We start from the raw sequence: 27,033 nt of genomic DNA on the forward strand, positions 1-27,033 counted from the left end.
TATATATATATATATATATATATATATATATATATATATATATATATGTAAAACCTACCTCATCATAACTGGGAATGAGAATAAAACAAAGCTTTGTTTGTTTGTTTATTTTGTTTCTGAGTCAGGGTATCTCTCTGTAGCCCTGGCTGTCCTAGAACTCACTCTGTAGACCAGGCTGGCCTAGAACTCACAGAGATCCACCTGCCTCTGCCTCCCGAGTGCTGGGACTAAAGGCATGCGCCACCAATGGCCATTTACCTAAATAGCGTTGTTCATGGAGAACATACTTGCAATACTTACATCAGGACTTTTAAGGGCAGTTTCCATAGCTAAGCCTGGACCAAACCCAGTCAGTGTTTTTACATTGGTTGATGTTGGAAGTGGTCTCCGACACTGGGTAAAGGCCGAAAAAGCCAAAGATTTTAAATGCTGGGTATAGATTTGTCTGTCGTCATGTTTCACAGGTTGTAACAGGTACTGACAAGGAACAATCTACAGATAAAGGTGAGCATTACAAACGTTAACAGAGTAACTTGCAACAGAGTAAGAGAAACCCCTTCAGACAAAACTTCAACAGCTAATGGAAAGATTGGCTAAAAATCTATGGTTTCTATTACAAAGTGTCTTTAATTTTTATGGTATGTGTATGAGCCTGCATATACATACATACACCTTATATATTATTATGTATGTAAGTCCAGAAGAGAACATTGGGTCCACTGGGACTGGGTTTATAAATGGCTGTCAGCTGCCATGTAAGTGTTAGATAGAGTGTTAGGAAACGAGTCTTCTGAAAAGCAGGCTGGGCTCTTAACCATGGCGCCATCTCTCCCACCTACCCCTATTAACATAGTTTTTACTATACAGGCAATTTATATGGGTCCTGAACTAAAGGACCACTTAGAAATCTTTTAAAATTTCTATACTCAGCAATTATACTAATTATGAATCCAAGGGGCCTACTATAACCTACAAATTACAGTCAAAATTTCTTTAATTTTTTCTACTTTTACTTGTAATCTGTCTCAATTAAAATAAATACATAGAATACAGGCATTATTTTCCTATAACTGTACTTACAAAGTAACAGGAGAACACAATACTCAATATAATTGGTGGTGGTAAGTGGGGGACTAACAAAAAGAAAAACAAAACAAAACAACAAAAAACAATGTCTTATTATATAGCCCAGACTAGCTTTGAACTACTTACTGATGCTGGCCTCAAACTTGTGATCCTCCTGCCTCAGATTCCTGAGATTACAAACATACACCACTATATACAGCCAACATAAATTTTTTTATTTCCCATGACTGCAAAATGACAATGAAGTTTTTAAAAAGATTTATGTATGTGTATCTGTCTGTTTTTCTGTGTGTATACCATGTGTATGACAGTACCCATGGAATAGATCCCCTGTTGCTGGTATTGCAGACAACTGTGAGCCAACGGACGTTGGTGAAGGGAACTAACGTTGGGTCCTCTGGAAGAGCAGCAAGCACTTAACTGCTGAGCCATCTCATCAGGCCCCATAAGAATAAGTTTATCTTTTATAAACTCTCTTAAAATTTCTATTATAATACTTAAATAAAATGGATACCACCTGTCTTTTAACAAAATTATTTTGAATACAAAAAAGTACCTCTGAAATTCTGAAACATCAGACCTTACCTGTACAGAAACAGTACTCTTGATATGAGGAGGAAGAGTCTGGACCATTTCCAGGAAGCATCGAAGTAGCCCCAAAGTCCATATAGTAGAAGAGTTAGTGCTCTCATCTTTATTTTCATATGTAAAAGGATCAATTATATAAACAACAATTGCGGGTGGGTAGGTAATTGCATGTGAATCACCATCGGTGGGAATCCCCACTTTATCGCGATCCATTGTGCTAAAAATTGAGGTAGAAATACAACAAAGTTACATCTTCCCAGCATAGCACCAAAGTAAATTCTTACATCCCTCTCTTACTGGTTGGTGCAAGACATCAGAAAACCTTTCTGAGAGTTGGGATACTTCTTTCCCTCCTAAGAGAAACACGGCTCTTCACATACCATCTCACATTTCACACCATACAAAACCCCTTCAAATAAGAGGTTTGTGCTTTTAGAATAGACTTTATAAACAGCTTAACAGTAAGAGACTAAAGGTGTCTGACAGGCATCTCAGTAACTGGCCCTCCTCACGAACTTATCTCAAAATAGAGCTAGTCCAGAAAGAAGCCAGGGCTATTTATTTGATGTTCTTGGTGCATTTTCAGACTAGACATATTGACTTCAAATGGTTAGTGGCAATTAAGCATCATACTTTGATAGGTAATTTTAATTTACTTTAACTTTCAGATCTATGTAGCTTTTAAAGACAGGCTCACCAATACAGGCAAACAGTTTATGTTTTACCCATCTATATGACATTGGAAACAACTGCATTCTACGTAGCTGAAAAACAACTGGGTTCACACTAACTGAACCCCTAGAATAAAGGCATTTTCCCAGTACTTTCATTGTAAGTCAATGAGATCTGTTACCATTAAAACACTTACCCTGCAATATGTCATATTTCCATACTATAGATATGGATACATGTTCATAGAAGTTACACCTTCCCCTTAATCACAAAGTGAGTAAAAGACAAGTGAAATTCAAAATTGCTCACAAAGTCTCCAAACCAAGACGAAGGTACAGCATACTGGAAGATTGCTCTCCCTAGCCTGTGCAAGGCCCAGGGTAAGTGTCCTGCACATGCATGGCACAAGCACACACACAGAGGAAGGCTCCAAAGTGAGTTCTCAAGAATAATGTCGTGTGCCTGCACAGTTACATTTATTTTTGCCACAGGACAGGCTAGTCATAGGGATATCTGGAGTTGAAGGAATTTTTAAGATCTTAACACCAACCCTGTGATTCTGTAATAAAGACTTTTAAAAGAATCTTAATTATAATTTTATACATAAAATACTTAACATGATGAAACTAAATTCCAAGATAAGATCAAGTAATTTACTCATTCCAACTGTCTTACTTAGATAAAACGAGACCGTGACTTCTGCATTTCCACATCCTTAAATTTGTTTTTATTTATTCATTCATTGTACACAAGGCCTCAAGCAGGCTAAGCACATATAACTACTTACTACTCAACTATCTCACAAGCCCAAGTATCAGTATTTTAAAGGTACCTTTCAGACACGTCAGGATGCGGCTGAGTGGGAAGTGAGGCCGACTCCCCTGATACTCCTGCTGCCTGCAGAGAGGATGGCTGCTGTCCTCCCAGCTGGCCACTCTGAACTGTACTTGCTTGTGCAGACATGGATCCTGTACCACTAGTGTTCATACTGCCAAAGGGTGGAAACGAAGGCAGTTTATTTGAGGACACGCCACTACTCATATTGGAAGATGATGAAGATGAAGTTGTGGTCAAAGTTGAATTAGCTGTGGCAACTGAAGTAGATATGGTAACCCCTGAAGTCACTGTCATAGTGCTACTTGCCGCAGATGCTAAGGTAGCAGATGGAGTATTAGCGTTTCCAGTATTTGTCATCTGAGGTGCAGTAAGCAAAGACTGATTTGTAGGGGAAACTAAATTTGGCTGGGAGAGCAGAGAGCTGTCCAACGGCTGAGAAGCAAGATATGGACCTAAAGAACAAAAACGGGTATTTAATTCTTGATTTCACTGACTTATTTTTATCCAACTACAGAAATAACAACGTAGCTGATACTTTCATGGCAACTATCTTCCTTTAACTGCTTTACTAACAGTGCAGCATGAACTAGCTTTCTATTTTCTGTCAGAAACTAAAAAAAAAAAAAAAAATTAAAATGGAACTATAAAAGTAAACGCGTATTTTCACTCAAACTTTGAATAATCAGTATGAAATGTAAGAAAATTGTACTTCCTGGGCAAAATTAAATGTAAACAAAGGCTGACAAGATGGCTCAGCGATTAAGTTAAACCCCAGGAACCACATGGTGGAAAGAGAACTAACCTTGCAAGTAGTCCTCTCATTTCCACTGATTCACAGTGGCACATATCCCCACACAAGGAAAGTGTAATAAAAAATTAGAATACACCAACAAATGTAATAGCAGTACGTAGCAATTTTTCATCAAACCACTGCAAGTATTGTTAAATCACAAGCTAAAGAAATACCTTCTAGATTGACTGCTAATAAAAATACAAAATGGAGGGATACTACCATGAGGCTCAATTTGCAGAAGTATCTAATTAGGTTCAGTAATTTGGTATTGTATCTCTTTGGATAAAGTGTAAAGGAAGTTCACTTTTAAATTAAATATATTTTAAAAGTATAACAAGGTTTTAAATAACAGTCATACTCTTAACTACAGTAAGACTTTTGGTGTTTCAGAAGGTTACTTAGAAATTATCTGCATTTAAATTATTAACAAACACAGGTTTTTTTTTAAGTTTTTTTTTTTTTAATTTTATTTTTATTTTAAGACTATGTAGCTCTGGCTATACAGGAACTTATTCTGTCGATAGACCAGGCTAGCCTCAAACTCAGAGATCTGCCTGCTTCTGTCTCCAGAGTGCCGGGATTAAAGGAGTGTGCCACTACACCAGCTTCAAATCGTAGATCTTAACGTGCATAAAACATCACACCCCACAGAAGCATCAGCAAATATTTTGGAAGCAATAACGTCTACTTGATAGCATGCCCATCTATGGAGCTAGCAGATTTCTATGTGGACAGTCCAACAGTACATATTAAACTTTGAAATCACAGCCTTTGCCACATCTACTCAGTTCTGATTTTGCAGGACAAAAGCAGGCAGAAACAGCGTGTTTGGAAGAATGGAGATGGCTACATGACACTAAGAGTTGATTTACAACAGTCAATGGTGAACCAACCCATACTGCTCAGATTGCTTTTGTAGAATGAATACAAATTTAATACCTAAATCATATCTGCAGACTTGTGCATACAACTTCAATTTAGAAAATGCTTCATTGTTACCATCAGCTGCCTGAGAAAACCATTCTGATACAAACTTTTCTGAAAGTTTCTTTGATGCAGTAGCTCCCACTTTCATGATCCCATCAGGCAACAGTCGAGAAATAGGTCTGTGTTGGCCCAATCGACAGGACTGCAAATATATATATATATATATACATATGTATGAAAGGCAGAATCAGTGAATTTACTGTGCTGTTAGGATACAGATTATAAATCAAAGCACTTAAGCTATTTAAAACAAGTTTTATCACTTACACTTAACAACTGAGGTGAAATATCACAGGTAAGTATAAGGACACTGGTTGGTGTCCTGTACAAATTTCGAGCTACTGCTTCTTTTGGGTGGGGGAGGAGGAGCAGGAATCCAGGGTCTCAGGTAGTCCAGGCTGACCTCAAAATAGCTATGTTGCTGAAGGATGACCATGAATTCCTGATCCTCCTGCCTCTACCTCCCAGTTGCTGGGATTACAAGCATATATCACCATTCCTAGTAATACATTTTTACCCCAAGATATGTTCTCAACTATGTAGCCCAGGCTGGCCTGGAGACTCTCCTGTCTCAGCTACCCAAATACATACGAGTTACAGGCATGTACCACCACACCCACCATACATGAGTTACTTTAAATGAAGCACATTGTGCCCTTGATATATACCTCCAAAACTGTTTCTCACTGTGACCCATGGCACACATACCTAACAAAAACTATCAAAAATGCCGCAGAGTATAATTCATTAGTAAAGCAACTGCATGGGGCTAGAGAGATGGCTCAGCTGTTAAGAGCACTAGCATCCAAAGGTCCTGAGTTCAATTCCCAGCAACCACATGGTGGCTCACAACCATCTGTAATGCGACCTGGTGTCCTCTTCTGACATGCAGGCAAATTAATGTATACATAATAAATAAATACATAAATAAACAGTCAACATGAGCATTCTTTATCAACCAGTAGAATTTTCCAGTACACTTTAAGATGCAAAAAACTGTAGGAGCCAGAAGATGGGGAGGACAGTGGCTTTTGATATGGTATGTCCTCTGCAACAGTAAACGTTCCGGCCTGAGGAAGACTGCCATGGACTGGAAAGGGGCTCATGAGCTTCCATCACTAGCTAAAAATGTAAATTATAGGGCTGAAGAGATGGCTTGGAGGTTAAGAGCACCTACTGCTCTTCCAAAGGTCCTGAGTTCAATTCCCAGCAACCATATGGTGGCTCATAACTGTCTGGTGCCCTCTTCTGGTGCACAGGCACACATGCAGGCAGGACACTGTGTAAATAATAATATCTTTGAAAAAGAAAACATAAATTTTAAAATACTTACCTCATATATTGCAGTAAGATCTCTAAAAAAGCTTTTGGCTCCATTTAACAAAGCTTCATTCTCTGGACAGAGTACAACATAGGCTATATCTCTTTGAGATCCATAAGGTTCCAGCATAAGTTTCTCCCAGTAAGGGAGAGCAAATGGAGAAAGCACCAGAAAATCATAATCATAACCCAACAAAAACGTGGGAATTGGCAGTGGTTCTGGAGATTCATCAGTTCCTGAGTAATACAGAAAGCAATCAGGAAAAAGCCAATTCATGTCATGTTCTTTACGTCCAATGTTAAAAAGTAAATTATAAGGGAAATATTAAAGACAGAAACATGGAAAGCTAGCAATAACATAGTTTCAGAACTAAAAATATCCTTAAGTGATCATTTTAAAATATTCACCGCTACTTTGTTTGAGCCTGGGTTTTTGTTCTGCAGCCCAGTCTGATCTTAAACTTGTAGCAATCCTCCTTTCCTCAGCCTGTTAAATGCTGGATTATAGGCATGAGTTACCACACCTGGCATGAACTGACTTAATTTAAAAGTAAGCAAATTTATAATTAATATGATGAATAGTTAATCTATTAACCATAAAAAAGGACTGAGAAAAATCAGACACATCGTACAACATTGTACAGAAATCAACAATACTGTATTTTATTATTTAAAACTGGATTAAAAGGGTAATCTCTAGTTAAATGTTCTTACCACAGTCTATTCTTAGACAAGAAAATTACAAATTAACTAATTTAAAACTGAGTCAAGCACATGCACAGACAAAACATGAAAACACCTTAGATAGGGAAAGACGTCTGGCCTCTTAAAGTAACTTAACAGGAATACTAGAAAACAGCTGCAGCAGTACACTGTAGATACTGCCCATATTAACTATTTCTTACAAATACCAGATTGGCAGACACTGCTACTAAACTCATTTTAAAAACAAGAAACAGGAATGGAAAAGTAAACAACTTGTCCAGCATCATAAAGAAGTCACTACAGGAATCTGACCAAGGAAACCCACCTTCAGCCTCTCAAGCTATGGTGAAATAAATGTGCTTTCATTCAACTACAGGACAATCTAATGGCAAGTCTGAGATAGTAGATAGTTCTCTGATGGAGTTCAAGTTGATAATGGTGAGTAAAGTTCAGCAATACAGGTTTTAAACCACATGTTAAAGCCAAGCATAAACAAATCACTGAAAATAGTTGGAATGATAATGATGGAAACAGTTTATGACTACAAATAGTATATTTGTATAATACATATATAAAATACCTATACAAATTACATACATAAGAATGATGGGATGTAGACAACTATTTAAAAAGGAAAGGAAGCTGGCTATGAATGTGTTGACAGAAATAATCTCCAAAATCAGGTACAGAAATAATCTCTGTTCTGTGTTGTAGTAAATTAATTAAAAAAAAAAGTGTTCGGCTATATAATGCTGATTATCAGCCCTAAGATTATCATGGTGTTATTACCTAACCCGCTATCATAAATAATAAGACAAAGACACCTAGTAGATTTTATAATTGCCTTATTTACCTTGGGCCAGGCAGATACTCTTATTGAGGCTGTCTGAATCACCTCACCATCCATCTCCCAGCTGCCATCCAATGTCATCCTCTTAAATTGCCTATCTTCCATCCATAATCTTATAAATACTTGCTTTTATTCTTCATCTGGGCCTTTTCACACCATTATTGGGAGTCCTTCCTCCCAGCCTCACGTTTTCTTCTCCACCTAACCCATTGTGGCATCCTTCTTCTTCTTTTCCCATCCATCTGTCTTCCTGTGATCCTCTCTGCCCTCTCCAAGCCCAGAAGCCTTAGTCACGCCTACCGCATTCTGTCCTTCCCAGGTATAGGCTATTTAACCAAGCCATCAGATGTGTCTTAGGTAGGTTTACAAAACAAAGATAGGTGTAACCAGATCTTAAGGGCCAGTAACACACATCGGACCTAAACTGAACTTTTCATGGAGGATCAATTTATATAACATTTAAATCATTCAGCCATTAAAACAGAAAAACACAAGGAGGATACTACTGTATACAGAGCACTCTGAAACCACACACAGAAATTTTTTTTTTTTTCACACACAGAAATTTTAATGCTAAAAACTATTACTCCAGAGCTGGGGTATGGTTAGGTACTTGCCCAGCATCTGTAGAGCTCTGGGTTCAATTCCCAACACTATACAAAACACAACAGGATATCACCCAAATATACTTCATAAGTGCTATTTCAGAAACAATCAATATTTCAAATATCTGAATAGTCTTCTCTATTACAGGTGACCACAAATCAACTATACACCTACTCAAAGTATTTATTCACTACTTTTGTCATAACTGCAAATTTCTATTTTTGTCCAAAATTGTTATGAGAAAACAAATCTTAGTTTTTAAAACTCAAAAGTACTGCTGGACGTGGTGGCGCACGCCTTTAATCCCAGCACTTGGGAGGCAGAGGCAGGTGGATCTCTGTGACTTCAAGGCCAGCCTGGTCTATAAAGTGAGTCCACGCCAGCCAGGGCTCTATTACACAGAGAAATCCGGTCTTTAAAAAAAAAAAAAAAAAAAAAAAGCATCTACTATTTGACCACAATCTCTCCATCTCATTCAATTTAGAACTGAAGCCATTTGGAGATTTACAAAAATCATGTTAGAAACATGACCCTACCTTCATATAAAATTATACCGAATGCCAAACAAGGCGTACAGATAGTGCATCTCCTCACCCTGACCGGAAAAGAACCTAGAAAAACTAAATGCTACAAATGTACCAAGGTGGGTTAGAATTGGAACTGACCACAGTGTCCTTAAAATGTTTAACACAAAAATATTTATGAACTAATGTGCTTATTCTTGTTGGGCACATATCTGAGAAATATAAATCAGTCATTATCTGTCACAACAGACAACTTACCATAAGAGCCTCGGCCAGCCATTTTATGAAATTGTTGCCAAGTGAGAGGACCCTGAACTCCCCAAGGCCTCACTGTTCTTTTTTTCTGAATAGCATCTTGAAGGACTGGCTGAAGAGAGAGGAGCATTCGAAGTATATCCTGTGAACACTGCACGCTCAGATCTACAATCATTTAAAAAAAAAAAAAAAAAAAAAGGTGAGTAGCAATTGCTTTGTGGTGACAAAAAAAACTTAAAGAGAATAAAAAAAAAATATACAACTCAGATATTTCAGCTTTTCATTATAGAGAACATTAAACATCTGCCTACACAGAAAACTATATAAAACCTTTCAAAAGTCAGATGTGGTAGTACGTATCTGTAATCCCTGAATTCACAAGGCTGAAACAGGAAGTGTAAGGCTAGCCTCCACAAGTTAACAAAATTGTCTCAAAAAAAAAGTAAGGAAGGAAGAAAAGAAGAGAGGGAGGAAGGGAGGGAAGGAAGACATCAAGGTGTCTCCCTGTAGTTAAGGATGAGCCTTAGTAGTGGCACATTCACAGTATGCATAAAGTGCCAAGTTAAACATCTAGCACACAAAATTCTTCCAAACAGCCAAAAACCATGAAAAGTAAATCATCTTCATAAATATTTATTATCAATCAATTTGTATTTAATTTATTTTGGTAGTTCCTTATAGGTATTTTTATTAGAAAGATGCTGCTTTCACTGAAATGAGTTACAGATCATGTCTTTTTATTCTACCACTATAGTAAAATGACAAGGTAAGACTAGTTATAATGATCAATTAATTTCAAAAACATAGACTATATCAACTACACAATATAGGGCTGAGATTTAACGCTAGTCCACCAAGACTGCCTAGCAGAACAGCATTGGTTTCAATCTGCAGCAAAGCAAAGGTACAGCAATTCTGAAATACAAAACATGTAACAGATAAAACCTCTTCACACTTATTTAAAAAAAAAAAAAACAACTATTATACTCAGTTATTTTATAATCTTTGGTATAACAGATTATCAAACTGTTTATAATGCCTTTTTTTTTTTTTTTACCAAATATAAGAATAAGAACAACGCAGTCCATAAATGTTGAATGATTGCAGGAAATTACCACTAAATGACACTGATATTATTACGCTGGCCACTAATTTTGTCTGACCATACTACTACATTGAATCATTCCGCTTTAATTATTACCACTATGTATCTTATCATAGGTAGCTTTAATTTTCTGTAACTTAAGTAATTTAATTCCAAATATAATGCTTAATAACAATTTTGAGCCAAGCATGGTGGCATGTAGCAGTAATTCCAGCATTGAGGAAGCTAAGGAGAGAGGACTGATCCAAGTACCAAATTAGCCTGAGCAATACAATTAAGACCCTGTCTCAAAACAAAAACAGTATATATACCATTATATACATAGCAATACTATTTACTCATACTAAATGTTAACAGCCACCTGACATGAATACTGACTTATGTAATAGCGTGGGGGTTGAGGAGGATCTCAGTGTAAGAGCACATGCTGTTCTTACAGAAGACCCAAGTTCAAGCCCCAGCACCCATATCAGGCAGCTTACAAGCACTAGTTCCAAAGGATCCAACATCTCTGGTCCCTGCAGGAGCCAGCACCCCTATGCACATACACACAGGCACACACATATACACACAGAATTAAAAATACATCTTAAAACACTAAAACCAAAGCTAGAACATGTCTTACTATTAAAAAATAGTAAATAAAAAACATTATAAAGCTATAGAATATATTTTATACCATATTTATATGTGAATAATAGCCTAGAAAAAGTTATTAGCTAAGGCTATTAATTACATGTGAGTTTAAAAAAAAAAAAAAAAAAACACATGGTGCCAGATCTATGAGTTCCAGAGCCAGTTCCAAGATTGCCAGAGCTACCTAACAAACTCTGTCTGAAAAACCAACCAAACAAACAAACTGGTGGAAAGACTTAGCAAATGAAAATCCTGAGCTTGATCCCCAGAACCCACCATGGACAGAGAGAATTGATCCCCAGAACCCACCATGGACAGAGAGAACTGAGCTCCACAAGTGCACAGTAGCTTATACAGCCGCAAGCTCAACATGCAGACACAGATTTAAACAAGGAAAATGACAGATCTGTTAAAACACAAATTCAACATTCAATCCTGAGCTCATCAGGACACAGGAATGTCCATTTCTAATTAAGAGAGAGTCTCAGACACTCTCTCTGCTTTCTATCCATAATTAATTAACCTAGCTATATCAGGCTTAACATACTAATTCTTTTAAAAACTTAAAATCATTAAATATCTAATTCAAAAGAAACTGCAGATAAAATTTTAAGAGCTAAAACGAAAAGCCCTTACGAAAAAAATATTAAGATGTCGTGACCTTGGGCCAGATAGACTATATAGATATAACACTAAAGAACAAGGAACATGAAAAAAAAAAGATTATTATTTAACACTCTTCAAGTGGTGTTAACAAGAAACTGAAGACAGGCTAGAAGGAAAGGGTGTTTGTCTCCATACCCAAGAACCTGAGTTTGACCCCCAGAGGCCACGCCACACACACACACAGCACGCATGCATGCATATAAAAAGTGAAAACAAAAAGTGAAAATTTGTATTGTTTCATTTGTTTTGTTTCTGGCTTTTTGAGAGAGGGTTTTTCTGTGTAGCCCTGGCTGTCCTGGATCTTACTCTGTAAACCAGGTTATCCAAGAACTCAAGAGACCCACCTGCCTCTGCCTCCCAAGCGCTGGGATTAAAAGTGCCACCACCACTGCCTTGCTGTGAAGATATTTTCAAACCATATAGCAATAAGGGATTTTCAGCCACAGTTCATGAAGAACTCTTAAAAAATAAATAATAAAAAGGCAAAAATGAAATAAAATTTTAAAAACCAAAAAGACCAAATTTTAAAAACAGGTAAAGCTGAAGAATCACAAATTTGAGGCCAGCTGGGGCTGCAGGATGAGATACTTCTTCACACTCAGCCCTTCATTCCCAACTCCCCAAAAAGCAAGACCTTAAAAAGCATTTCTCCAAAGATATGCAAATGGGTCTTATTTATGAAAAGACACTGACCATCATTCAGTTAGGGGAATTCAAAGCCAAACCACAAGGCACCACTTCATAACCACAAGGATGCCTTCAATAAAGAACGGACTGGAGAAAGTGGAACCATCTAATGTTAGAATGGAAAACAATGCAGATGTTTTGAAAAATATTACTAACATGACCCAGGCAATCTAAGTATAATGAGACCATAATACATCATATAAACTGTGCACAAATGTCCACAGAAGCATTATTTGTGTAGCCAAAAAATGCACACAAATACCAAATATCAAACTTGTAGATTTTTAAAAAGGTATACCACTATACAACAATGGACAAGTTTAAGTACTAATATGTGCTTTAAGAACTCTGAAAGCAATCTGAGTGGAAAGGAAAAAAACTCAGTGGCTGGAGAGATGGCTCAGAGGTTAAGGCTAGTGGCTGCTCCTCCAGAGGACCTGTTTTCAATTCCCTGCACCCATGTAGCAGCTCACAATTGTCTGTACTGTAACTCCAAGTTCCAGAGGACCCAACACCCTCGTACAGACATATATGAGGGCAAAATACCAATGACATAAAATAAAAATAAAGTAAAACATAGTTTTAAAAAAAAGTCACAGAAAAAAACTCAAGTCTCTGAAGAAAGAAATTAAAGAAGATATCAGAAGATGGAAAGATCTCCCGTGCTCATGGATTGGTAGGATTAACATAGTGAAAATGGCCATTCTGCCAAAAGGAATCTACAGATTCAACACAATTCCCATCAAAATACCAACACAATTCTTCACAGACCTTGAAAGAAAAATTCTCAACTTCATATGGAGAAACAAAAAACCCAGAATTTCCAAAACAATACTGCATAACAACAGATAATCTGGAGGTATCTCCATCCCTGATCTCAAGCTGTACTACAGAGCAATAGTAATAAAAACTGCATGGCATTGGCATAGAAACAGAATGGTGGATCAATGGAACTGAATAAAAGACCCAGAAATAAAACCACAACCTATGGAAACTTGATTTTTGACAAAGAAGCCAAAACCATTCAATGGAAAAAAAGACAGCATCTTCAACAAATGGTGCTGGTCCAACTGGATGTCTATATGCAGAAAAATGAAAATAGATCTATATGTATCAGCCTGCACAAAACTAAAGTCCAAGTGGACCAAAGACCTCAACATAAAACCAGACACATTAAATCAGTTAGAAGAAAAAGTGGGGAAGACCCTAGAACTCATCAGCACAGGAGACCACTTCCTGAACAGAACACCAACAGCACAGGCTCTAAGATCAACAATAAATAAATGGGAACTCATTAAACTGAAAAGCTTCTGTAAAGTGAAAGACACTGTCATCAAAACAAAACGACAGCCTACAGACTGTACTGTATAAGAAAGAAGTAAGCAAATACTATGGAAAATGCAGAACACAACATCTAACAAGAGTTAAAAGAGACAAAAAAAAAAAAAAAAGAGCCCAAGCAAGTGTAAAGGAGAAAGGTATCCAAATCAGAGGGCACAGTGTCCAAACCCTAATGCATAGGTCCTAATTCTGTTGATCTATCTTAGTAATGTTGTACTTTAATCACAGTATAAATTACACACCAGGTAAAACTCAGTATTATTTGGCAAACAGGCGTCCCAATAAACTAATACTAAAGAGCACCAATGAAGCTACTGCCGCCATTGGAGTTAGTAACATTGGAAATCCTATGTATTAGGCACTCATTGACTTTGCCTTTATTTTATCTGGCTCTTCTGTGAAGTATGGTGAATTAGATGAACAAATTAGATAAATCACAATATTGTCATGAATAATATAATAAGCCCATGTGAGGTCACAAATTTCTTTTAATATCATGATGAAAATAATTATAAGTTATGATCTCAGTGTCAAAGAACTATTTTTGTTTTGTTTTGTTGAGACATAATCTCACTATATAGTACTGGCTGTCCTGAAACTCAGTGATTCAGCTGTCTCTGCCTCTTGAATCCTGTGATTAAAGGTGTGTACCACCACTGCCCAACCTGGCCAGGAAGTATCAAACTTCCTCAAACAGTCCTATTATATATGCTTCTTCCTGTTCTAGCCTCTGTACATTTTCATAAACGTGCAAATCTCAAGAACTAACCAGTATCCTATGTTTACATGAATGAACTCATTAAATTAATGCTGTGCAAGTCAAATACTAGCTTTATTTCTTTCGTACAAACAAAGTGAGTTGAGGATATAATTCAGTCATAACTACGTAGGCTATCTGCCTAGCATCCACGAGATCCTGGGTTCAATCCCCTCATACAGGCACACTATAAAGAAAAATAATACATGACTTTTTCAAAGATACCGTTAGTAGTGAGTGGCAGAACTGATCTTTATCTCCAGAGTCTGATTTAGAAGGCCATGGGAGAATGCAGAAATGTGCATTTCTAAGTGATGATGTCTGAAGCTGCTAGCATGGAAAATTAAGACATTTGTATCAAGTGACACTGTCACAGTCTCCCATTGCTCTCATCCACAACCATAAAAACAACCACTAAGAATTCTCATTTTCCATCTTCTTGTCCTAAGAAGTAACTACATAAATGTCCATATATACCTCTACTTCGAATGGAGTCTATTATTCACTCACTCAATGACTTTGCTCCTTCAATGAATGGTACCTTTTGTTCTGCGATAATTCATGCCAGGGAAGAAGGTTGGACTGGAGAAAGGGTGTGACATTCCAGTTAGGTGAAAAAAATGAATTCTAGAGGTCTACTTAGTGACATGAGCACAGCTAGTAACTGTATTATGTATTTTTAAATTGCTAAAAGATTTTATATGTTACCATAAAAAAGGTAAGGTAATAGATAAGCCAATTAGCTTAGTTTCTTATTTCTATAATGTATTCATAACGCAAAATACTACACTGTACTCAAATATATGTGAAATTACTGTCAATTTAAAATTTTCATCTAGACAGAATCATTCCCCATATATGTGTGTGTGTGTATATGTGTGTGTGTGTGTGTGTGTGTGTATGTATATAATTATATATTAACCCTAACATAAAACTCCTCTATATCAATATCCCCCAAATTTTAAATGTGTTTCTCATTTCCTCACACCCAGGGCTTGAACTATGTTGATGGGGTGACATCCAGTGGACTTGTCACACTGTACCTTTACGAAGACAACATTTATACCTACCATCACTCTCCTTCAAATATTCTCATAAATGAGCAACCTACTGACTTGCTCTTTCTCTGGTTCCTTCCTGACCCTCTCTTCCCCACAACTTGCCCTCCAGCTCTAGCCTTGTCAAAGAAAAGGGCCTCATCTATCCCAGGGTGGCTCCTTGTCATGTAGTCAATGATCTTGAATTTTCGATTCCTTCCTCCACTTTCCCAGTGCTGGTATTACAGATGGCTTTCCACATTACACCTGGCTCTCCATAATCTTTTATACTGATAACTCACATACAAAAGATGTTTCATTTCCAGACTCACCAGTTTTCGGAATATAAAACTCCTTATCTCCAAATATATACTTGACCTCTTATTTTCTTCCTCTGTAGTTAATACCAACATTCACACAAACCATGCTTAATGCTTCATCTTTTCTGACATGGATCAGTACAATTCTGTAGGTATACGTCTAAATCTAATCTGGAATCTACCATTATTATTTCTACTGATTTCCATCTTTTCCAAGCTGCCATCTTCACCAACTACTGTAACTGTCTTCTCCTAATTTTTCTGCTTCTACTATGATTTCCCATCCCTTCCTATCCCAGGATATTTCTTATGCAATAGACAATGATTTTTTTTCTTTAAGCTAAAAAGACAGTATGGTGTTACTTTCCTATTAAAAACCATTCCCAAGGCATTTAAAATAAATGCCAAAGGATGGCCTGAAACGCCATACAGAGAAGCTGGGAGAGGGCGCAGTGAACTACACTGACTACTAACATTCTTCCTCCAGTTAACTACACTGCTCCCTTTTCCCACTTCAAGTAGGACTTTCCATAAATGTTCCTTCCCCACTAACATCCATGACCATATTTCTAAAACAGCAGATAAGGTCTCTCCCTTGCAAATATGCTTTTCTGTCCTACTTTGTCTTCAAAGCACTTATAACTGGTGTATAATGCAAGTGTGTATTTTCTGTTGTTGCTATCTATTATCTGTCTCCCCCACTAAATCACGGGCTCAAAAAGGCAAGGTATCCTAACCATCTGGTGCTCTGAAAATGGGAAACAAGATCCGAAGAAGGGCAGGACCACAAGGTTGATGGCTCCTGAGGGATGACACAGAAGGCTATCCTCTGACCTCCGTACACACACGCAAAGAGACTGCTGAGATTGTTCAACAGTTAACATGAAACAGTACAGAGCACGAACAAGGTGCGCAGTAAATAATGAGATAGCGCAGGCATAGCTAGATAGTGGACTGCACGGACCTCAAAAGATAACTTAGGTGGCTGAAATGAAGCAATCATTCATTTTCTGCTGACTAACATGCAGCACGCCTTTTAGATTTTTATGTAAGTATACATTTACAGATGTATAATAACATTTTTACTGCTGAAATTTAACTAACAGCTAAGAAGTCTCTTTACATTACTTTTTTTTTTCCTTTTTGAGATAGGGTCTCTTAAGTAGTCTTGGCTATCCTGAAACTCTGTATGTAGATGAGGCTAGCCTCCTACTCACAGAGGCCTCCTGCTCCTCAACACACACCCAATTGCTACTTATACCCACTTTGTGAAAAAGATCTTGGTCTGCTGCTCCAAAAGGTAAAAATAAATTAGCGCATTGATCTTGTGGCAGTAATAACTCCTTAGGCACCTTTTCAGGTTCCTTTAAGCCTGCATTAACATCTGCATGCCTCTGCTGAGAATAAAGGCATAAGCTACAACACTCAGCATGTACCTGTCTTTAAATGGGGGCTAAGGCCACACTTGAGCATCCCTATCCAGGCTAACTGCTTCTGATACTTTTACATGCAGGAACAAAGAAGCCAGGGTCAAATTCCTAAAAAAGAACTATTCCATCCCCAAACTTACCATTTTGCTTGGCCCATGGGTGTAAGCATGAGCTTCTGACAAGTGCTTCATCAACCTTTCCTCCTGACATGTTATCCATAAACTGACGGCCATGTTCTAATGCGAGACAGCAGTCACTACAACAGTCCCGCTCCTCAGCACGCACCCAATTGCTACTTATACCCACTTTGGGAAAAGGATCTTGGTCTGCTGCTCCAAAGGGTGAAAATAAATTAGTGCATTGATCTTGTAGCAGTAATATCAACTCTTCAGGCACCTTTTCTGATTCCTTTAGGCCTCCATTAACATTATCTGCAGAGGAAGCCCTGAGAGCTTCAAAACGTTTTTCTGCTTCTTTGCCACAGTCTGTGTTACGTCCTATGATATCAAGTTCATCTTCAAGAAATAATCCTGAATTATTTCCAAATTTTCGGTTCATGACAGCACTGAAGCCACAGGTACATCGATACTGTGCTTCCTGCGTTGGATCTGGAATGTAAACTCCAACATCGGCACCCTTGATATTCATGTTGCAAACACAAATACAGCAACTGTCAAAATTACAGTCTTTAAACAGATTCATTACGGACTCTGAAAGGATGAGGTTTACGTAAAGACTGTGCGCTTCAGGGATGGAAGGGACAGTTGCAGGCTCAACAGAATTGAGGGGTCTGCATGTAGATGGGGTGGAAGCTGGTGAATACAAGTCTGAATTCTCATACTTGACTGAGCCTTGAGCACTAGCAGGTCCACCAGCTCCACGAGGAGTCCTAGGAGTCCTTGGAGTCCTTGGAGTTGGAAACCTAGGGGTGGATGGAGAAGGAAGAATTCCCCCGCCACCATTACTAGGAGGTGCGCTGCTCGGAGGCATCCCAAAAGAAGTATGAGTTTGAGGTGTGTAGGCAGGGCCATAATCTTGATCCATATTACTTCCATCGCTGTTTTCACCAGGGTAAAAAGGAGAAACACATATATAAAGGAACATATTAGTAATGTGAAATAAAAATAAAGATCCTCCAAATGCTTCTTAGCAACACTGAAAACTTCCATTTGGCAATCAGTACAAGATTAGAGATATAATTAAGACTTATTTCAGGTTTATTGTATCTGCTATAAAGATTCTTGTGGGCTAGCTAGAATCAAAATATAGTGATATACTGGATTCAAATTTATAAAATAAACAGAGCACGGTGGCACACACCTTATAATCCTAGCACTCGGGGAGCAGAGGCAGACAGATCTCCTGTGAGTTCGAGGCCAGCCTTGTTTAAAAAGTGAGTCCAAGACAGCCAAGGCTACACAGAGAAACCCTTTCCCAAGAAACTAAGAAAAAAAAAATTACAAAATAAATCAGTAGCTAGAACTACGGCTTCATGGTTGAGACACTTGCTGCATTTCTGGGCGACCTAGGTTCAAAGGTTCAGTTCTAAGTGCCCATGTCACGCAGCTCACAATGCCTCTAACTCCAGGTTCCAGGGATCTGATGTACTCTGTGGGCTCCTGCACACATCACATAAGGACACATATATAAGTCGTGTAAGGACACACACATAGACTTTTAAAAGTCTTAAAAATTATAATTTATAAATAGAAAAACAAAATTATAAATGAAATTTGTCTACAGTTACCCATATCTAGACAGCCATATTGACTATCTATAAATTTTATGTTTGTTGATTATGGGTTTTTTGTTCTTTTTGTTTTGGTTTGGTTTAGTTTTTTCGAGACAGGGTTTCTCTGTCCTTGGCTGTCCTGAACTCACTTTTGTAGACCAGGCTGGCCTCAAACTCACAGAGATCCACCTGCCTCTGCCTCCCCAGTGCTGCGATTATAGGCATGTGCCACACCACCCAGCCCGCTATAAATTTCTGATGCTACAAATATCCATATTTTATTGACTCTAATTGCTGACTATAAAAAAGAAGTTTGGACTTTTGAGGGGTTTACATGTGTAAAAAATGGCAGTAGTAATTTCAAGACACAACTGGTAATAAAATGCAAAACTTTACTATAATGTAAAGTAAATGTAAAATGGCAGTATGTAACTCAGACTTGTAGACTGAAAGAAAAAGGTACCTCTAAAGTCAAAAACGGTATATGGTTTCAAATAGTTCACCCATCTCTACGATCATTGTAATCAACAAGAATAAATTTATTTAAATTTCTTTATCTGTCTACCCATTCATTCATTCATTCATTCATTTACTTATTCATCCATTCATTCATTCATTCACATGGGATTTCTAGAACCAATGGGTTTTTTTCCAGCATACTAGGAACTTCAAGAAAAACAAAACCTGGACTGGTGAGATGGCTCAGTGGGTAAGAGTGCTTAATGTGCATGCTTAAGACCTGAGTTCAAATTCCTAGCACCCATGTGAAAACGCTGGTGATGACTAAACAAGCTGTAATCCCAGGATTTGGAAGACAGGCAAAGACAGGCAGATTCCAAGGCGTTGCTGGTCAGTTAGCCTAGACAAAACAGCAGTTTTCAGGTTCTGTGAGAAACCATGTCTCAAGTGAGTAAAAGGGCAAGCAAAACTTTCCTCTGGCCTTCACATGTGGCTCATAGGCACTCATACCCTCCAATGCCACCCCACTAACACACACACACACACACACACACACATATATGCACACACACCTATACAATCATTCAATATTATAATAACATCATCAATCATACCCTTCTTTGATGAATGGCATTGAAGGGCCTGAAGGAAGCAAGTCCAATTTTCCAACAGTCCAGCTCTGCCGGTAAATACACTCTTCTGGCAATTTGATAGGAGGCAGATAATGGCTTGGTAGAGTTTTTAAAGGTGCAAACATGGAACATCCTACTAGAACTTGACAATTTTCAGACTTATAGACATAAGAAAAATCCTATAATATAAAGAACATGTGCCTTATATTCCAGGGACAAAAACAAAGAAACAGAATCAAAGAGACTGTCTTCCTTACCCTGTTCTTTAAATGGTCAAAAGTATAAAGATTTTCTGTTCTACCCTTTAATTTGTTTCACAGTGTTCCCACAATTCAGTCCTCATATTTATTAGCCACAAAACTAAAATCAACTGTGAAAAGATTATTGAACACAGCAATTAATCCTGTAAGAACAAACAGGAAGTTGTTCTGGAAACATACTTACTTTAATTTCTGAAGGTTTGGGGCTACAGAATCCCTCCTCAACCTCAATTCTGAACTGAGCTCCTAAACTAGAAGTGTTTCCTTCCAGGACAGTTGCTCCAGGTGCCGTGTCCATACTACCATATTCTTTGCTATTCATATTCATTGGAGAAAACCCCATGATGTGTTGTTCCAATGATGGTGGTGTTGGATACATCTTATGAAGATCTGCCGTGCCTACAGTTAATAAAACACACGTTTTAACATAAACTTTAAAAAGGCAAATCTGTATTTAAAGCAAAGGAAATTTTGTTGGGAATAAATTTTCAAATCAAGCTAGAGCTCAGGTCTGGGAAGCTTACTTATACAAGACAACGGATCCAGGCTTCCTGTCTTTGATTCTTTGGAGCTGGCTTTATCATCTGATCCACTTGCTGATTTTTTAGATCCAGGCTATATGGGGGTAGGGAAGAGCACATGTTAATCTGAAAGCCAAAGCAGTACCACAGTACTAATCACTCATGTGCAATTGAAAAGACACATACTGGCCGTCCAAAACGGTCTTCTCAATGTCTGGCAGACCAAATGTTATACTGGATAGTTTATAGGCAGATTCATCACTGACCATTACTTGGTAAGCCTCTCAATTAACAGAGAAAATGGCATCCTTAAGAAAATATGTAAACAGGGGCAGGGAGGAGATGAGGGAGGGAGGGTGGGATTGGAGAGGAATGAGGGAACAGGCTACAAGCTGGAATACAAAGTTAATAACTGTAACTAATATTTAAAAAATAAATAAAATAAAAGTGAGGAAAAAAAGAAAATATGTAAAAAAGCAAGAATAACCAATAACTTAAAACCAAATAAAAGAAATGTAAAATTAACACCAGAATTGTTTTTTAGCAAAAGATCCTCAAAGTATCTATCCCTTATTTACAAGATATTAAAGTTTCCTATAATAATGAATAATCAACTTCCCTTAATTCTTCTTAATTCACCTTGTTTTAATAAGGTTATTCCTGTAAAAATATTTTTACCGATAAAACTGAGCATGCTAGGAAAACTTACAAACAACAAAACCTCACTACCAATGGTGTTTGTGGTTTGTGTTTGAAGATAGGTAGGGCCTCATGTAACCTAAGCTGTCTTCTCATTTTTATGTAAACAAAGCTGAGTCTGAATTCATGACCCTCCTGCTGCCATGTACCAAGAACTGGGATTACAGATATGTGCCATAACATCCAGCTCTTACACTGAACACTTTGTGAGTAAAGCACATACATAGACAACTTTTTTACCCCAGAGGAGCCACAGCTGATATCTGTGTGTTAGCAGGGAGAACACCTATATGGACCAAAATGTTCAAAGCTACTTTCCCAGTGCAGTGCCCTCGTACACCCTACACTGGAGGGTACAGGGTTTCCATATAGCTGTATTTGCCATTACTTGTATCTGCAATACATTTCTATGTTCAAACATATGTGATAGATATCCTGGCAGGATATATGATACATGACAACAAAGACCAAATGGGCCAGTCAATAACTATGCTACTTTTAAGTAAATGGAAAAGGAATCCCTTTTAGATGCTACAGCACCTAGTTCATTAACTGCTGGACAACTGACATCCTAGGAAATCCCATTTTAAAGCTTTTATCTTCAATGTTCTCTGAACACAGGTGTGAAAGATTAAGCAGTAGTTTTGTTTTCTCCTTTACTGTTTTCAAGTGTATGTCTCATAGTAACAGAGGCAATGTCAAACAATTTCAGAAGAACTGGCATTCCTTACTAAATTGACAAGGTTTGTCAAGTTCTAATGTTAATTACTTAAAATTCTCTGATTCAATTCCAAAGTCACTTCTCAAATTACAGGCTCAAAGAAGAGAAAAATCATTCTGGAGACTAAAACAACCAACCAAACAAAAAAATTACAAGGTAGGGCTCAATAAAACTTGATCATCTATCTTTCAAACACACAAAAGGAAAAAACCCACACCAAGAAAACCAGGTTAAGATGACTCTAACATGAAAGTAAAATTGTGTTTTATTATAAAATATTTCCTACTGTTCAGACATAAAGCATAGTACTCAAGTCACAAATCACTTCTAAAACTGGAGCTCACATGAAAGCTAATTTAATCCTAATCATTAATAGGATACTCACTGTTAATTCATCTTCATCAGAATTGAAGAGGTTATCAAGGTCAGTGTAAGAGACAGCCAGATCTGAGTCATAAATCAAACTGGTTGATGGAGGACGGGCATGATTAGTAGGACGTGGAGCATCTACATATGACAATCAGAAAAAAATAAACCGAAAACTCAACTATTAGCCAAGCAGTATTCTACTCATCCAAAATAGATATAAAACCTAATATTTATCAAGACAACTGTGGAACACTAACTGTTCATAGTCTCTTATTTAAAATCTGAACAATCCTTCTTAGAAATAACATTGTAAATAAACAATAACACTTTCCCGGAGGAAGCTCCAGAAGTTACATAACCTATACCGTAGTTAAGCTCTGTACACAATTCATAAAAATATAAATGCTATTAGAATGTTAGGATTAAATACATTTTCTTTCTGTGCATGCAGTGTGATGAGATTGAATAAATGTGCATTCACAGGTACATATATGCATAAGATGTGAAGACCAGAGCTTGATACTGGGTATCTGCCTAGCTTCTTCCTAATTTACACATTTCCATAAGGTTTCTCCTGTGCACCTCGAGCTCACTGACTGGATGAGTCAGCTATCCAGTTTTCTCTGGGAATTCCCTATCTCCTCTTCTCTCATGCTAGGATTACAGGCAAATCCCATCACACCCGCCAACATACATGTGGCTACTGAGGATCCCAACTCTGCTTCTTATGCTTGCACAGCAAGCAACCTACAAGCCAAGCCATCTACCCAGGCCTTATCTTTTTATTTGAAACAGATGGATTTAAGTAAATAAAGTTGCATGTAAGCATCTGAATAAGGATGATGCAATCAATGAATACCAAACTAATTATATATGATGAATAAATTCTAGGTATGTTATAAAACATAATATTTGCAGATAACAATATAGCATTATTATTTGTCTTGAAGCTTGATATCATGTTTTCTTCATTATTATTATTTATTGTGAGTATGATTATTAGAGGTTGGGAAGAATGGAGGAGAGGAAACAGAAAGACAGGAGATACCAAAATAGAACTGCAGAGAAGGAATAGGTTCTAGTGCTTACAGCACAGAAGAGTGATTAACTTCAAAATTAACTATTTTGGTGTATAGTCTCACATTTTATTTAAAACAAAACAAAACAAAAAACTCCTAGGTAAGAGGAGCTCTACGACTCCTAATAAATTGAAATACAAAATACTCTGATTTGGCTGGTACATATGACATACATGTACTAAAACATACTGTACCACACACACATAATTACTACATGCTTATGTATTTAACAGCATAAACATCTTGACCATAAAACATGGGCTTACTTCTAGACCCTCTACTCTATTCTACTGGCTTTTTAAGACCAGTACCATACTACTATTATCTGTATACTATATTTTGAAGTTAGACAATATAATAAACCAATTTTGGGGGAGGAGGGTTTCTCTGTGTGGCCCCAGCTGTCCTGGGACTCTCTGTAGACTAGGGTGGCCTCAAATTCAAGAGATCCACATGCCTCTGCCTCCCAAGGGTGTGTGTCACCACCACCCGGCTAATAGAAGACTTTTTTATTGAGGAGAGGGGAAGTAAGAGTCTACACAGGACTAATCTCAAACTCACGAACTCCTTTGTCAATCTCCTGAATCTTGGGACTACAGGCATATAACATAAAACATGGCTCAACACCTTGATCTTTTCACTCAGTACCACACTGGCTACTCAAGTTTTTTTGAGCCCCAACGTGAATTCCAGGATACTTTATCTCTATGCAAAATGCCACTAGAATTTCGATAAGGACCTCTTCATCAAAGAATCTAAGACGTTACCCACCAATAGTTTGAAGCTCTAAGCTACCTTATGAAAGACCACCTGCTCCTTCTTTACATGAATTTTTTTCCTTATTCTCAAAATATTAAAATAAAACATTGCCTTCAAAAACAGACTAAAAGATAAACTGTGTCTACTCAAATGTTTAATGAATATTGTACCAACAAAAGTTAATAGTATGCTTAATGCCTGTAAATTACTAAGAAAGCTGATCTTCCTGATTTCACTACAAAAAAAGTACTTGAGGTAATACATATTAAATAGCTTGACTTAGCACTCTATAAAGTGCCCACAAAAGGCAACAAACTATACACCACACATAAATATATATGTTTATCTATCAATTTAAAAAATTATATGTATCTTCACATAGGCCAGATACTTTTGGTTTGTTTTTGTTTGTTTGTTTGTTTGTTTTTTGTTTTGTTTTGTTTTGTTTTAGGAGTGGGTAATTATCCTAAATCACATACTCAAATCAGCACTGGAATGAATGTGTAAGTCATTATTAGAAAAAGTTTTACCTTGCTTAGAGGGACTAAATAATGACATAGCATCTTCTTCGTGTGCTAACACTGTAACAGTAGATGTCCCATCTTCCACCTGAAAACAGTATTATATATTAGGCTATGCTATATATATTTTACCAACAGTAACAACCTATCAATTCTTGAGTAGCTTTACGTCGAGCATCTCATACATGTAATATACATACATACATATATATATGCATTATCACCGATTCTCGGGTCGCTTTAGCGTCACCGAGTTGCTTTTGAAAAGCGGTCTTACGTAGTAGATCAGGCTTGGTCTCATTATTTGTCATCTTTCTGCTTCAGCCTCCAACGCACTAGACTAGAAAGCACACACCACTATACTGGGCTTGTCATTCTTTTCTATTGTTTAGTTTGGTTTACTTTCGTGGTTTGTTTGTTTTGAGACAGGATTTCACTGTGTAGCCCTGGCTAGCCAGGAACTCGCTATGTAGACCAGGCTGGTCTCAAGGAAGAGAGGCCCTCCTGCCTCAGCCTCCTTCCTGAGCGCTGGGACTAAACGTGTATGCCAACGCACTTCACCACCACTAACTCTTATAGTAAACAATTACTGTGCTCATCTTCCAGGTATTAAATTAAATGCACACTGATGCTAAGGAATCTGTCCCAGAAATCATGGCTGACAGCAGGAGCGAGAACTTTGAGACATACTGAAAATTTCCCAAGTCTGTGCTAACTCTGAATTGTGGGTATACGCATCCCAGATACTATTGGTTTTATATTTATAAAGGGACAAAACTAAGTATCTAGCATATGGTAAAGTAAAACTCTGTGGAATGAACATTGTATCATTTAATAAATTTAGGGTTTTCAATATATATATTTTATATTTACCACCGAACGCTTAATATTTTTTGCCTAACAGACACTTGAGTACCTAACTTTAAAACTTTAATTATATGCATATTTTTAATTACATTTTATTTGTGTGTGTGCATATGTGCAACATATTTGTATGACATACCATGAGTGTGGAGCTCAAAGAACAACTTGAAAAAAATGTCTCTTTCTATTGGGTAGGACCGAGGGATCAAACTCAGATTCTCAGGCTAGGCAGTAGTGTCTTTACCCACTGAACCATCTCACCAGCACCAGATGAATATTTTCATTACCCATACTTTATAAAGATTTGCTTTTAAGGAGAAGGTAATCTTCCTAAATCACGTACTCAAAAAATATCCTGCATTTTTTAAACTCAGCATCAACAGTGTACTTAAATGTTCTAATTCGAATTCCGACCAAAGTTAATATACTCTTTATCCAATCTGAAAATATAACAACAAAAATCTTTTCATCATCAAAAACTAACCAAAAGTGTGCCATATGCCTGATTTATCTATAGGAGAATACACATATATCTACATAAATATGATTAATCTTCCCATTCTAAAATAATAAATGAGTGGGGCTGAGGATACAGCTCAGGGATACAGTGCCAGCCTACTGTGCATGAGGCCCTAGGCCTAGGCTCAATAACCCTAACCACCAACAAAGAAAGGAACGAGTGAGCACAGTGCCAAGTGTCCAGTGCACCCAAGTGTGCGCACTGGTAGGACAGACTCTCTCCCACTCACCTTGTGTTTCTTCCCAGCTTCTCTCTCGCTATTTTGCCTATCTTTTTTATCAGTAAAAATGAATTCCTCATCTCCTTCAACAAATGCATATGGGTCAATTTTAGGTTCTTGTTCTGCATCAGATGCTATTGCTGAAAGATACTGATTTTTAATTTTATATTGCTGGACAATTTCATCAGAAACTTTTAAAGGTTTCTTACACTGCACCATTAACCTGCACAAAAACAAAATTAGAAAATTAGTATTTGTTATCGAGAAAAAGCATTTGAAAATTCCAAAACAACTTAAGTGAGGTTTTTAGAATTACTCATAGTATTTACCCCATAATTTCTAATTTTATAAATGAAACTGAGGTCATAATTTACTATAATCTCAATTGCAACAACAGAAAAATGGAACGAAAACCCAAGTCAACACATTATATATATATATATATATATATATATATATATATATATATATATAT

At 37.2% G+C, this 27,033-nt stretch overlaps 1 protein-coding gene across 2 annotated transcripts in view; it reads right to left on the bottom strand.

The window, feature by feature from the left end:
* Window positions 1-27,033, bottom strand: part of Med13 (mediator complex subunit 13) — a 90,690-nt gene that overhangs the window by 17,262 nt on the left and 46,395 nt on the right. For both annotated transcript variants that reach the window (XM_055619581.1, XM_055619580.1), the window contains exons 10-22: window positions 26,568-26,781; window positions 24,964-25,042; window positions 22,612-22,733; window positions 20,810-20,900; window positions 20,470-20,684; window positions 20,008-20,204; window positions 17,343-18,259; window positions 9,227-9,388; window positions 6,297-6,520; window positions 4,916-5,105; window positions 3,179-3,635; window positions 1,672-1,891; window positions 301-492 (exon numbers count right to left, since the gene is read on the bottom strand). In XM_055619581.1, the coding sequence (XP_055475556.1) occupies window positions 301-492; window positions 1,672-1,891; window positions 3,179-3,635; window positions 4,916-5,105; window positions 6,297-6,520; window positions 9,227-9,388; window positions 17,343-18,259; window positions 20,008-20,204; window positions 20,470-20,684; window positions 20,810-20,900; window positions 22,612-22,733; window positions 24,964-25,042; window positions 26,568-26,781 (3,280 nt within the window). The remainder of the gene's footprint in view (window positions 1-300; window positions 493-1,671; window positions 1,892-3,178; window positions 3,636-4,915; window positions 5,106-6,296; window positions 6,521-9,226; window positions 9,389-17,342; window positions 18,260-20,007; window positions 20,205-20,469; window positions 20,685-20,809; window positions 20,901-22,611; window positions 22,734-24,963; window positions 25,043-26,567; window positions 26,782-27,033) is intronic.

The sequence above is a fragment of the Psammomys obesus genome, unplaced genomic scaffold (genome assembly GCF_907164565.1).
Source record: "Psammomys obesus unplaced genomic scaffold, mPsaObe1.curated_primary_1811, whole genome shotgun sequence".
NCBI lineage: Eukaryota > Metazoa > Chordata > Mammalia > Rodentia > Muridae > Psammomys > Psammomys obesus.